Below are 12,825 nucleotides of genomic sequence, written 5' to 3' on the forward strand. Positions count from 1 at the left end.
TTTTACATTTTTGACATTTTGTTCTGTATATGATGCTTTGAAATTGATATTTAATGATGAAAATAAAAGTCAGGAGGTGAATGCATGTCTTGGCCCATTTGTCTTCTTCAATTTAAGATATGAATGATCTTTGTATCATGTGTACAACTTCAGATATTGAGTGTTATTATGTGTAAGTACAAATCGTTCCAAATTAAGGCGAAATATCCCACTGCAGTAACAGGTTAATGACGAAATGTAAATATGATAAGCTCACAGGAGCTACAGTATTATCAGGGTTAGTATGGGAAAATGAACGCTTAACTTCCCATCTCAATTCATTTATGTGTGCCGTCTTTGTATGTGTACTGTAATATGCTGACAGCCAGCTAAACTCTTCCCTAACAACAAGACTCTGAAGACCACAGGTTCCAAGTCCACAGGTTTATTGACGTTAGAAAGTGTAAAACTGCAAACATACAGAAAACGTAGGCGAATCAATGCTAGGCTAGTCTTGAAACATAAACATATTCACATTACGTTCAAGTTCACATAACGTAACAGTTCTCAAAATAAACATACTTGAACTAGACATATTGTAACAAAAGAGTATGAAAAGAACATTTGTCTATTGTCATCAGCTCTGAGGTGCACTTATTTCACCCTAGCACAATCTGGACACTGCCTGTGAATCATCCACTTTTACCCGCTGCTAGCGGAGTCTGCTGCTGCTGGACTCTCCTTTCTGAAGGTTTGATGATCCACCCTAGAATACACATAATTGTTAATGTGTTGAGCTGCATCACACTTAATTTATCACAGGAAGCCACCGACTTGCACCAAATAGTGTCACTCAAATGTACATACACACATACACCATAGTCTGCCCATCATTATTTAAATGTTTATGTTTGTGCATTATTTGCTGTTTCTACTGAATCCCCTAGTTTAGGAGGAGAATGGCTGGTGCGCTGAGCAGCCTGTCCTGCACAAGAACCGCATCTTTGTCCCCTACAGGTGAGCGGTCTTTGAGGGAGGGAGGGGAGACAGTGACGAAAAGCACCATTAAGCAACATTGTGGTAAACAAATCTGTTGTTGTGTGTAAACACTCACTCTAGTTTCTCCAGTTTGCAGGGGGGATTCAACACACACAAACACATCTCTGTTGATGTGTGTTTAAACTCACTCTAGTTTCTCCAGTCTGCAGTGGGGATTCAAAACACCCACAAACACACACAGCTCTTTTATAGTGTTTAAACACTCACACTAGTTTCTCCAGTTTGAAGTGGGGAATCTTGAGGAGGTCTGAGAGATGCTGAACTCCTATATCATGGAGATTATTGCGACTGAGATCCAGCTCCTTCAAATTGCAGGATGTTGACCTGGCAGCTGATGCTAATGCAGCACAGCTCTTCTCTGTGAGGGAACAACGCATCAGCCTGGGGGAAACATAATGACACATCTGATTATTACATTAACAAACCTCTACCTATACAACACACACATGTCTCTGTTGTTGTGTGTTAAAACTCACTCTAGTTTACCCTGTTTGCAGTGGGAATTCAACACACACACAAACACACACACATACATAGTCACACGCCTCTGTTGTAGTCTGTTAATACTCACTCTAGTTTTTCCAGTTTGCAGTGTGGATTCTGGAGGAGGTTTGAGAGATGCTGAGATCCTGCATCATGAAGCTTATTGTTACTTAGGTTCAGCTCTATCAAACTGCAAGAGGTTGATCTGGCAGCTAATGCTAAAGCAGCACAGCTCTTCTCTGTAAGAGAGCAATCCCTCAGCCTGGCAGAAACATAATGACATCTGATTATTACATTTAAACTCCTCTTCATATTAAACACACACACAGCTCCCTTGTTATGTATTTACACTCACTCTAGTTTCTCCAGTTTGCACTGAGGATTAAATTGCAACAATTAGCTCTGTGTGGCTGTTCTGCTTAAAGTTTCTGCAAGTTTTTCCTGGCCCCGTCACTATTGTACTTGCTCTAAGTGGAGTTCAGGCACTGGGCTCTGTAAAAGCGTCATGAGACATTTGCATTGTTTTGGCGCTATATTAATACAATTTAAGTGAATTGTAGTGTGTTAACACTCACACTAGTTTCTCCAGTTTGCAGTGGGGATTCTTGAGGAAGTCTGAGAGATGCTGAAATCCTGCATCATGAAGATTATTGTGACTCAGGCAAAGCTTCTTCAAACTGGTGGTTGATCTGACAGCTGATGCTAAAGCAGCACAGCTCTTCTCTGTAAGGGAACAACCATACAGCCTGGCAAAAACATAATGACACATCTGATTATAACACTCACACACCTCTACGTATACAACACAAACACACAAACACTGCTCTTTTGTAATGTGTTAACACTCAAACTAGCTTTTCCTGTTTGTAGTGGGGATTCACCACACACACACAAACATACACACACTGCTCTTTTGTAGTGTACCAACACTCACACTAGTTTCCCCAGTTTGAAGTGGTGATTCAACATACACACACACAACTCTGTTGTAGTGTGTTAAAACTAACACTAATGTCTGTCTTGTTTGCAGTGGACACACACATACACACACACACACACACACACACAAAGTCTGTTGTTGTGTGTCAACTCTCACACTAGTTTCTCCAGTTTGCAGTGGACATTCAACACACACACACACACACACAGCTCTTTTGGAGTGTGTTAACATTCACACTAGAGTCTCTTGTTAGCAGTGGGTATTAAACACACACAGCTCTGTTGTAGTATCCAAACATTAACTGTAGTTTCTCCAGTTTTGGTGTGGGTAATCAACAGACAAATAAACAAACACACACAGCTCTGTTGTAGTGTGTGAACACTCACTCTAGTTTCTGTAGTTTGCAGTGGGGATTCTTGAGGAGGTCTGAGAGATGCTGAAATCCTGCATCATAAAGCTTATTGAAATTCAGGTTCAGCTCATTCAAACTGCAGGAGGTTGATCTGGCAGCTGATACCAAAGCAGAACAGCTCTTCTCTGTAAGGGAACAACTCCTCAATCTGGGAGAAACATAACGAAACAATTGATTTTTACACTCACACACCTCTACCCATATAACACACACACACACAGCTCTGTTGTAGTGTGTTAACACACAGACACTAGTTACTATCTCCAATTTGTAGTGGAAATTCAACACACACACAACTCACTCTAGTTTCTCCAGTTTGCAGTGAGGATTCATAAGGAGGTCTGATAGATGCTGAACTCCTGTATCATGAAGCTCATTGTTACTCAGGTTCAGCTCCTTCAAGCTACAGTTGGTTGATCTAGCAGCTGATGCTAAAGCAGCACAGCTCTTCTCTGTAAGGGAACAACCATACAGCCTGGGAAAAATATAATGACACATCTGTTTAGTACACTCACGAACCTCTACCTATACAATGCACACACACACACACAAACAAACACATACACACACACACAGAGACAAACACACACACATCTCTGTTGTTGTGTTGTAACACTCACTGTAGTTTCTCCAGTTTGCAGGTGGGATTTAACACATACAGTCACAAACATGTATATTCTTGTGTGTTAACACTTACACTAGTCTCTCCAGTTTGCAGTGGGGATTCTTGAGGAGGTCAGAGATATGCTGAACTCCTGCATCCTGAAGGTCATTTTGACTCAAGTCCAACTCTTTCAATCTGAAGGAGGTTGATCTGGCAGCTGATGCTAAAAAAACGCAGCTCTTCTCTGTGAGGGAACAATACTCAAGCCTGGGAGAAACGTAACGACACATCTGATTATTACACTCAATAGCTCTACATATACAACAAACAAACAGAGGCGTACACACACACACAAACACACACACACACACTTAAAAAAAACACACACACAGCTCTGTTTTGGTGTGATAACCTTCATACTAGTTACTTCAATTTTCGGAGGGGATTCAACACACACACACACACACACACACAGCTATGTTGTAGTGTGTTAAAACCCACTCTAGTTTCTCCAATTTGCAGTGGGGATTCTTGAGGAGGTCTGATAGATGCTGAACTCCTGCATTATGAAGTTCATTATCACTCAGGTAGAGCTCCTTCAAACTGCAGGAAGTTGATTTGACAGCTGCTGCTAAAGCAGCACAGCTCTTCTCTGTGAGGGAACAACGCATCAGCCTGGGAGAAACATAATGGCACATATGATTATTACACTCACACAAGTCTACATATACAAGACATCCTTAAACACACACACAGCTCTGCTGTAGGGTGTTAACACTCACTATAATTTCTTCAGTTTGCAGCAGGCATTCAATACAGACAGTGTTTTGTTATTGTGTTTTAACACTCACTATAGTTTTCCAGTTTGTAATGTGGATCCAACACACACATACAGCTTTGTAATTGGGTTTCAACACTCACTGAGGTCTCTCCAGTTTGCAATGGGAATTTCAAACACGCACACCTAATCTCGTAGAGTGCCCCCATAAACAACGTCTCACAGGTACTCCATCCCTCCACGTGTAATACTTTACTCACCACATGGAATCACACAATGATACACAAACACATCTACTTAACCATAACAGGAACACACTGGGGTGTACCATATTTAGCACAAAATAACTTTAGTTCCTAGGAACCCACTCTACTCACAGAATGTGGAAGGAGGATTTCTTACCAAGCTGATGTGACCACTGGCACCAGCCTCTGAAGAACATCATCTGGACTGAGGAGATCAGTCAGATCTTTCTCTGGTGTCTGTATGTACTTCTGCAGGTCAAACTCATCCATCTTCTCTTCTGAAATCTTAAACTCAAATGTCCTAATTTTCCACTCTCCTGGTAAGAGAATTTCAACAGACAGAGTTCCTGAGTTCCTGCCAATGTCCTCCACTACAGCATGGTGATTCAGCTCATTCAGACAGTAGAACAGGTTGATCCTTCTGTCAGATTTATTCTGATCTCTGATCTTGTGTTTGACATATTGGACTGTTTGCTCCGAGCTCTGTGATACTCTTCTTGTCTGGGGCAGAAGGTGTCTTAGGAGATTCTGATTGGACTTCAGGGAGAGGCCCAGGAGGAAGCGAAGGAAAAGGTCCAGATGTCCATTCTCACTCTGTAAGGCGAGATCCACTGCAGTCTTGTGTAGGTCATGAAGTGTTGCAGCTCTGAAGAGAGCAGAGAGCTGAGAGGTTTGCTGTTGGTCAGGCGTGTTTCTCTCTCTGTTGCTGAAGCAGAGGAACACATATAAAGCTGCAAGGAACTCCTGAATGCTCAGATGCACAAAGCTGAACACCTTCCCCTGGTACAGCCCAGCCTCCTCTCTGAAGATCTGAGTACACACTCCTGAGTACACTGATGCTTCTGTGACATCAATGCCACACTCGATCAGGTCTCCCTCATAGAAGATCAGATTGCCAGTCTCCAGCTGTTGGAAAGCCAGTTTCCCAAGTTTGAAAATCGTCTCTTCGTCGGTCGCCTTTCTCTCTGTGTACTTTTCTTTTTTGGTGCTTGTCTGGATGATCAGGAAGTGTGTGTACATCTGAGTCAAAGTCCTTGGCATTTCAACTTTCTCAGATTCATCTGTCATTCTCTCTACAACAGTGGCTGAAATCCAGCAGATGATTGGAATGTGGCACATAATGTAGAGGCTCCTGGATGACTTCAGGTGTGTGATGGTTCTGCTTGCCAGGTTCTCATCACTGATTCTCTTCCTGAAGTACTCCTCTTTCTGTGGGTCATTGAATCCCCTTATTTCTGTCACCTGGTTGACACACTCAGGAGGGATCTGATTGGCTGCTGCTGGTCGAGTGGTGATCCAGAGGAGAGCAGAGGGAAGCAGATTCCCTTTGATGAGGTTCGTCAGCAGCACCTCCACTGAGGCTGGCTGTGTCACATCACAAAACGTTGGGTTGGAGTCGAAATCTAGAGAAATTCTACACTCATCCAGACCATCCAAGATAAACATGACTCTGTTCTCTGAGCTGCTGAAGACTGTTGGATCTTTCATTCCAGGGATAAAGTGCTGAATAAGATCCACCAGACTGATTTTCTGATCCCTCCTCATCAGGTTGAGCTCTCGGAATATAAGAGGAAATATGAAGTGGACATCCTGATTGGCCTTTCCTTCAGCCCAGTCCAGTATGAACTTCCACACAGAGACTGTTTTTCCAATGCCTGCCACTCCCTTTGTCAGCACTGTTCTGATGGGTTTGTCTTGTTCAGGTGAAGATTTAAAGATGTCACTGCATTCGATTTGTCTGTCTTGTGCTGCTTCTCTCCAGGAGGCTCTCTCTAGTTGTCTGACCTCATGTTCATTATTGATCTCTCCTCCTCCTCCTTCTGTGATGAAGAGCTCTGTGTAGATTTCATGGAGGAGTCTGGTGTCTCCCTGATTTGGTATTCCCTCAATCTGATGCTGAAACGTCTTCTGCAGATGACACTTGTGGATCTGATGCATTTGTATATTCATTGGACCAAGTTGGCAACTGTGTGTCAAAATAAAACCAAATAACTACAAACACACACACACACACACACACACACACACAAATACTCACTTACACAAACACTGCATATCCAAGAGATCATTCAAATGAACAGAGGAGTTTTATGTCAATTAACTCCAGCCCTTTTCTCCCCTCATGTGATTAACTCTTTGATGCCGCCCCGTGTTAATATCGTTCCTTTTGGACATTTTGGTGCCATGACAACGGAAAATAACATATTTTTAAACATAATTTAACATAAGACCTGTTATAGTGGAGCTGAGTGTAAAAGAAAAATAGAAAATGAACTGTTCTTTTTTCTGATCAATTGATTTTCAGCTTAGGTAATGGCAATATTAGCCACGAGGATAGCAGCAATGAGGGTGCTCCTGAAAATCTGGCAGCCAACCCAAGACCAGCAAGAGGGAGAGGTGTGAGACCCAGAGGGAAAGGGTCAAGAGGCCTACAAGCAAGGAGAGTTGGACCTTTTTATATATTGACAAATTCCAGATCTGTGCTTTCTCTTCACGATTCGCACAATCAACGGACACGTTTAGAAAGGGCTGATGCAGGGCTTCGCGATCGCACCAATTCACGCAAATTCAACGATTACCCACAAATTCAGCGCAACGTAGCAATTTTAACACATCACCGCAATTTTCGCGCAAATTTGACAAATCATTGTCGTCTCCCACAAATTTCTCCTGCCCTGCAGACACGGGGCAGACACTAGCAGAGTTCTTATTCGTTGTAAACAATGAGAATTGCTACACCAGGCATGGAAATTCAATTTAGTTTTATGTGTAGGCTGAGATATTAATAACATTTGATTCAGTCTTACTTGTGGTCCTTTTGTGAATCCAACAGGTGCACTTCGTTGTGGATAAGTAATTCCTATGTACTGTTCCCCCTACGTAGCATAACGTAGCATAACTAGCTATGTTTCTAGATACCAGTCTAACAGCTGTTGCCATTCCCACGAGACGAACATTTGAATGATGTCAAAGTAAAAGTCCTGTGTTCGTTTCCATAACAACTGTGACACTGTCACATTAATGAAACATCATGCGATAAAAGAAATATAAAAGATCTTAAAGGTTATGAAAATGACATATGATGTATATGTAAAGTACTGTATGTATGAAATTAAAAGATACAGTATGTATGAAATTGCCTTTGGTGTCTGTTACATATCCCTGTATATGTATGATAAGGTGGTGGGGTCTGTCCGTTAAAAATGCTCCTTTTATTTTGTTTTCTATGGCACCTATCGGTGTGCATCTGACTTTGGATATGAGGTGCGCGTCTGACTAGGGGCGGCCCGAAGTTTTGAGTGCGAAGTGTGTGCGTGAGAGACCAAGGAGAGTGGCGCCAGCATTTGAATGTTGCAGCCATTTAAGAGAAAAAAACATTCCAGACGGCAGAATAACTAATGATCGTGTCTGAGTGTGGGACATTAATATACACAGCACTGAACGGCATTTGCGGGAGTCAATAAGGATAAGCGTTCATCTACAAGGATTCTTTTACCTTGGATACCTGTGAGACCAAACTTTTTTGTTCCTTTTTGTGTTGGATATACCCGGCCGGGTGTGATTGCTCGTCTTGTTGCCTTTTTTGCCGTTGTGCTGGATTATTCGTTTTTTTGTTCGTCACCGTGGGAATTACGAGGTACAGGCCTCTTTCTTCACCCTCGGATCAGTGCCTGAGTTGCGCGTGTACGAAGCTCTGCAGAGCTGGACTTTTTGGGTTCATTTTGTGGACTAAGGGCTGGGGAAATGTATGGGTTTTTGGTTTAAGTGTGATTGTGAAAATTTGTGTTGATTAATACATGGCGCTAAGCGCGAGCAATGTCCTAAGTTTGGTGCTTCTTTTTGTTTTGTTCTTCTTTTTCATTCCTCTCTTAAAGAACCTCTTGTGCGGTTTTTGGTAACGTTCGTCTTCCAATATAATAGGCTAATGGTTACACAACAATACAAACAATATACATTTTCTGACCTAAATAAGCAGAGGGCAGAACAGCCTATTATGCTACTTTTTTTGAGAACTGGTAATCTTTTGTTTGGCATGTTGGTAAGGTTATTTAGAGGACCATTTATCAACGGTTTGGTTCTTTAGAAAATGTTTGTTTATTAATTTTTTATTTTTCAACAAATAACTCAATTATAATTACAAAGAGGGAAATAAGCAGCTTTTTATCGCAACTTGCACTTGCTCCCGCAATTTCATCGCCTCAAACACCTAAAACATCGCAATTTTCACAGCAACGTTTTGGAAAAGTCCCCGCGAAATCAGTATTTTTTGGCCGCAACTATCACAAAAAAGGCCCTACGAAATCCTGGGGGGACTGACAATCACCTCTTTCTTTCTCCTCTCTCTCGCTCTCCTCTCTCCCCTCTCTCTCCCTCCCTCCATCCGGATCAACCCGGTTCTAGAGGATGTCAAACATGCACTCTGACTGCCATACCAAAGAGCCTGGCTGAGCCAGAGTGAATGTTTTGGCACCCTGTAGCCAGGCCAGGTGAGTTGAATATGCTCTCCGTTTGCTACAAATGGTGTCAGAGGTGGGATGGCTTCCCGTGAGGTCATCGGAGGTGTGGCCGTAAAACTGTATGAGGGACCCCCAGGTAGGTTGACCCCTGTGTGAGGGGCACCATAGATGGGTGAAGCACTTGTGTGTGTGTGTGTGTGTGTGGGGGGGGGGGGTGGCACTCTGGATGAGAGAAGTACAGTAGGTGGGTGCGCAAGGAATGCCTATGTGCATGAAGTGCAAGGGTGCACTTCCCGAAGTTCCCGAGTGCTGCCACTACAGATAACTTTGTTTGCCACACCATGGAGCCTGGCATGTCTGGCACCCTGTAGACAATGGCGTCAGTTTAGTGCCAAAACTCACACGCGCGATAAAGGTCTATTCGAGCAACTTTCAGGTTTTCACAAGTGTGAATTTCGTCTGCACACTCAATTTTAGCAGCCGCGAATAGATATTCAACCGCTGCGAGCACAGAGACTGACATACACTTATGATATGCGTATGATCATTTTGAGCGAGCAGATCAAGTTTTTTCGAGAGAGTATGTCAGTCATGTCATGTCAGTCAATTTCCTCTCGCGGCTGCTAAAGTTTGAGTGCGCAGAAGGAATTCATGCTTGCGAAAATCTGAAAGTTGCTTGAATAGACGTTTACTCGCGTGTGTGAGTTTTGGCACTAAAATTACGCCATAGTAAACCCAGGTTCAAATCCATGTGGGGTGACTAGCTCTCCCTTCACTACAAACTGGAATAAACTATTGTATCACACTGAATTTGACTGGAATTACATATTTTGAAATGTACATAATGTGGAGGACGCTGTGGGCTGTAACATTTGAGGTTTTGCTCAGATCAAGCTGAAATGTAAGGAAGATATGGCTGATTGAGTATATTTTGATTTGTAGTTGAAAAGTTTTAATAAATATGTAAACTTATCTCGTTAGATAAGAAATTGTACATAATGTATATGCATAATAAATACAAATTTGCATAAATACCTATGACAAAACTGTGTTGTTCTCCTTACTATTAGCTTTAAAATGAGATAACACACATTAACATATGTTACACAGTGTTCTTAAATTTGTACTGTTTTAATTGAAAGCACCCAGGTCAGATAATGCTGAAGTGACTTACAGGGACACAAACAAAACACACTATTTGATGGACCAGTGTGATTGGGATGTAGGTAGATCTCACACAGACGACATAACCAAAAGATCATTAAAAAAACAGAGTTTTACGTCAATTAACTCTTACACTGTTCTCCCCTTATGGTCCTTCCTCGTGTGATTAATGCTTAAGTGACTTGTTGGGACTAAGTTTCATATTTCCTCTCGCTTTCACCACATGTAACCTGCTGATACTGGACTTAGACTTTGTTGATCCAGTGTTGCTATTTGCTAGAATACACAGATATTGATTTTAGGCTGTAGCTGAAATGACCAGACCCATCCTCAACATTAATCATCAATCAGTCGTCATTTGAATACTGCAACAATGATCTTACTGTCCAGCAGAAGAGTCTCCCAGTCTTCTGACGTTTGATGGAGGCATCATGAACTCATCAGCAGAGACAGGTGATTCTGACCTGGGATTAAAACACAGTGTGGAGTTGTTAGCCTATACAATCCAGGATTGAACCACTACTGCTGATTCATGATGAACACAAACTAACCATAGGAAACATTGTAGGTGTATTTTCTCTGAAGTATGCTTGATACAGTCATCACCCACAAGACAAAGTAAAATTACCTTTTAATCCTGCTTTTTTCTAACCCAACCAATTCAGTCCCGATTTTGTGTTTCACTCATTTCCACTCTATTTGCCATTGATGGTGTTCTGTATTTTATTACGATCTTTTTTTATCTTGTAGACTGCCTTATAAACAACGGAAAGCTCACCAGAATGGCTATAAAACACCGGTAGGTGACACACCACTAGACAGTAGCCTAATTATGTCTTCTAAATCGTCTGTAAATTATGTTTCTGTAAGTAACTGTTGGTACATGTACCAGGACACCCCTCAAGCCGGAAAATGTCAAAAGGCTGGTGTTCCTGTCTCTAGACTTTGAGGACAAATGGCCATTTTGAACTTTTCAGTGAAGTTTTAGTTCCCTTTTGTTGTTCTGCTCATAATTAGGGTCTCATAGTGATTGTTTCAATGTAACTACTCATTGAGACTAACTCTTCAAGCCATGATTCATGTTTATAATGTAAATGACAAAATGATGTTCATTTCTTAACCTTAATGAAATGTCAATTGTGGTGCTTTTGCTACTGGAAACATAAAATAATACTAAGTGTACCATGATAAAATACCATACAATCCATTCAGAAAAAGAAAAAAAACCTAATATAGATGTTAGTCGATATCACCCAGAAACATCTCAATCATCTCCATCATGAGAACATTCCCCTCACTGCTCCTGTCTGCTAATCAAACAAACACGCACACACGCACACACACACACACACACACACACACACACACACACACACCTCCATCATGAGAACATTCCCCTCACTGCTCCTGTCTGCTAATCAAACACACACACACACACACACACACACACACACACACACACACACACACACAAAAACACACCTCCATCATGAGAATATTCCCCTCACTGCTCCTATCTGCTTATCACACACACACACACCTCCAAAATGAGAACATTCCTCTCACTGCGCCTGTCTGCTAATCATACACACACACACACACACACACACACACACACACACACACACACACACACACACACACACACACACACAGACACCTCCAACATGAAAATATTCCTCTAACTGCTCCTGTCTGCTAATCACACACACACACACACACACACACAGGGATTTTTCTAAACATACTCCTGGCAGGCGCCCTCTTACCGAAATGCCGATTGAACCTAAGTCACACTTGGGCCTGTACTTACATGCTGCCGTACAACGTACACTATTTTTCAAAACGATCTTTTCTCCGCAAAAATATCCCAGCCCCACCACCTGACAATGTGTCTGATCGTCAATTACGTTATAATTACTCCAAAAATATTCCGATCCGACCGTTTTTGAGAGCATATCGGCATGCTAACGTTGTACTTATTAGCAGCGAGGCTAGCTAGCTACTATGTGTTTCTATGGATTTTTGGTCTAAGCATTAGCAGCAACCTGCTAACAAGTATGCAAGAACAATCCAAGTCCTAGTTAATAAAAGTTTGGCCAATATTTTGAAATTTGTCGTGTTCATTTACAGGGTAAAGTTGTACACTTCTACCAAAAGTTTAACAGTCTCTCAACAGTTGATTACGTCTTGTTTTTCAGGATGACCACAAGAGCTAGAATTTCTCTCTAAGATAGCCTCAGAATGTACCATTTAAGCTTCAATTTTTCAAAGGCTTTGCACCGAGGGTGCCAGGGTGTGAGCCATCATACTATTTATTTCAAAAAAAAATACCTGACACACACACACACACACACACACATCATGAATCCTAGAGTCATAATCTTACTGTCCAGTAGAAGAGTCTCCTCCTGTAAAGTTGATTGGTTGATCGATGGACTGGTCACTCTTCATGGACACACAAGTGGCTGTAGGGGAATGTGACCTCCTTTTAGAGCTAGATCCCTCCATCCTAGAGAAGAAGAGGAGAACTTCCATCACTACTCATGTCTGCTACACTAACACACACACACACCTCCATCATGAAAACATTCCCCTCACTGCTCCTGTCTGCTAATCAAACACACACACACACACACACACACACACACACACACAAAAACACACCTCCATCATGAGAATATTCCCCTCACTGCTCCTATCT

The 12,825-nt window shown here is 41.9% G+C and overlaps 1 protein-coding gene across 1 annotated transcript in view; it reads right to left on the reverse strand.

Annotated features, from left to right (window-relative positions):
• Positions 1-681: 681 nt before the first annotated feature.
• LOC308370754 (NACHT, LRR and PYD domains-containing protein 5-like) overlaps positions 682-12,825 on the reverse strand; it is a gene marked incomplete at both ends in the record, with an annotated part of 39,803 nt that continues 27,659 nt past the window's right edge. The window contains 10 exons of the mRNA XM_080845458.1: positions 682-745; positions 1,246-1,419; positions 1,610-1,783; positions 2,097-2,267; positions 2,848-3,021; positions 3,175-3,348; positions 3,979-4,152; positions 4,658-6,466; positions 10,505-10,585; positions 12,511-12,633. Of these exons, the coding sequence (XP_080701584.1) occupies positions 682-745; positions 1,246-1,419; positions 1,610-1,783; positions 2,097-2,267; positions 2,848-3,021; positions 3,175-3,348; positions 3,979-4,152; positions 4,658-6,466; positions 10,505-10,585; positions 12,511-12,633 (3,118 nt within the window). The remainder of the gene's footprint in view (positions 746-1,245; positions 1,420-1,609; positions 1,784-2,096; positions 2,268-2,847; positions 3,022-3,174; positions 3,349-3,978; positions 4,153-4,657; positions 6,467-10,504; positions 10,586-12,510; positions 12,634-12,825) is intronic.

Source organism: Sprattus sprattus (assembly GCF_963457725.1).
Source record: "Sprattus sprattus genome assembly, chromosome: 1".
NCBI classification, from domain to species: Eukaryota; Metazoa; Chordata; class Actinopteri; order Clupeiformes; family Clupeidae; genus Sprattus; species Sprattus sprattus.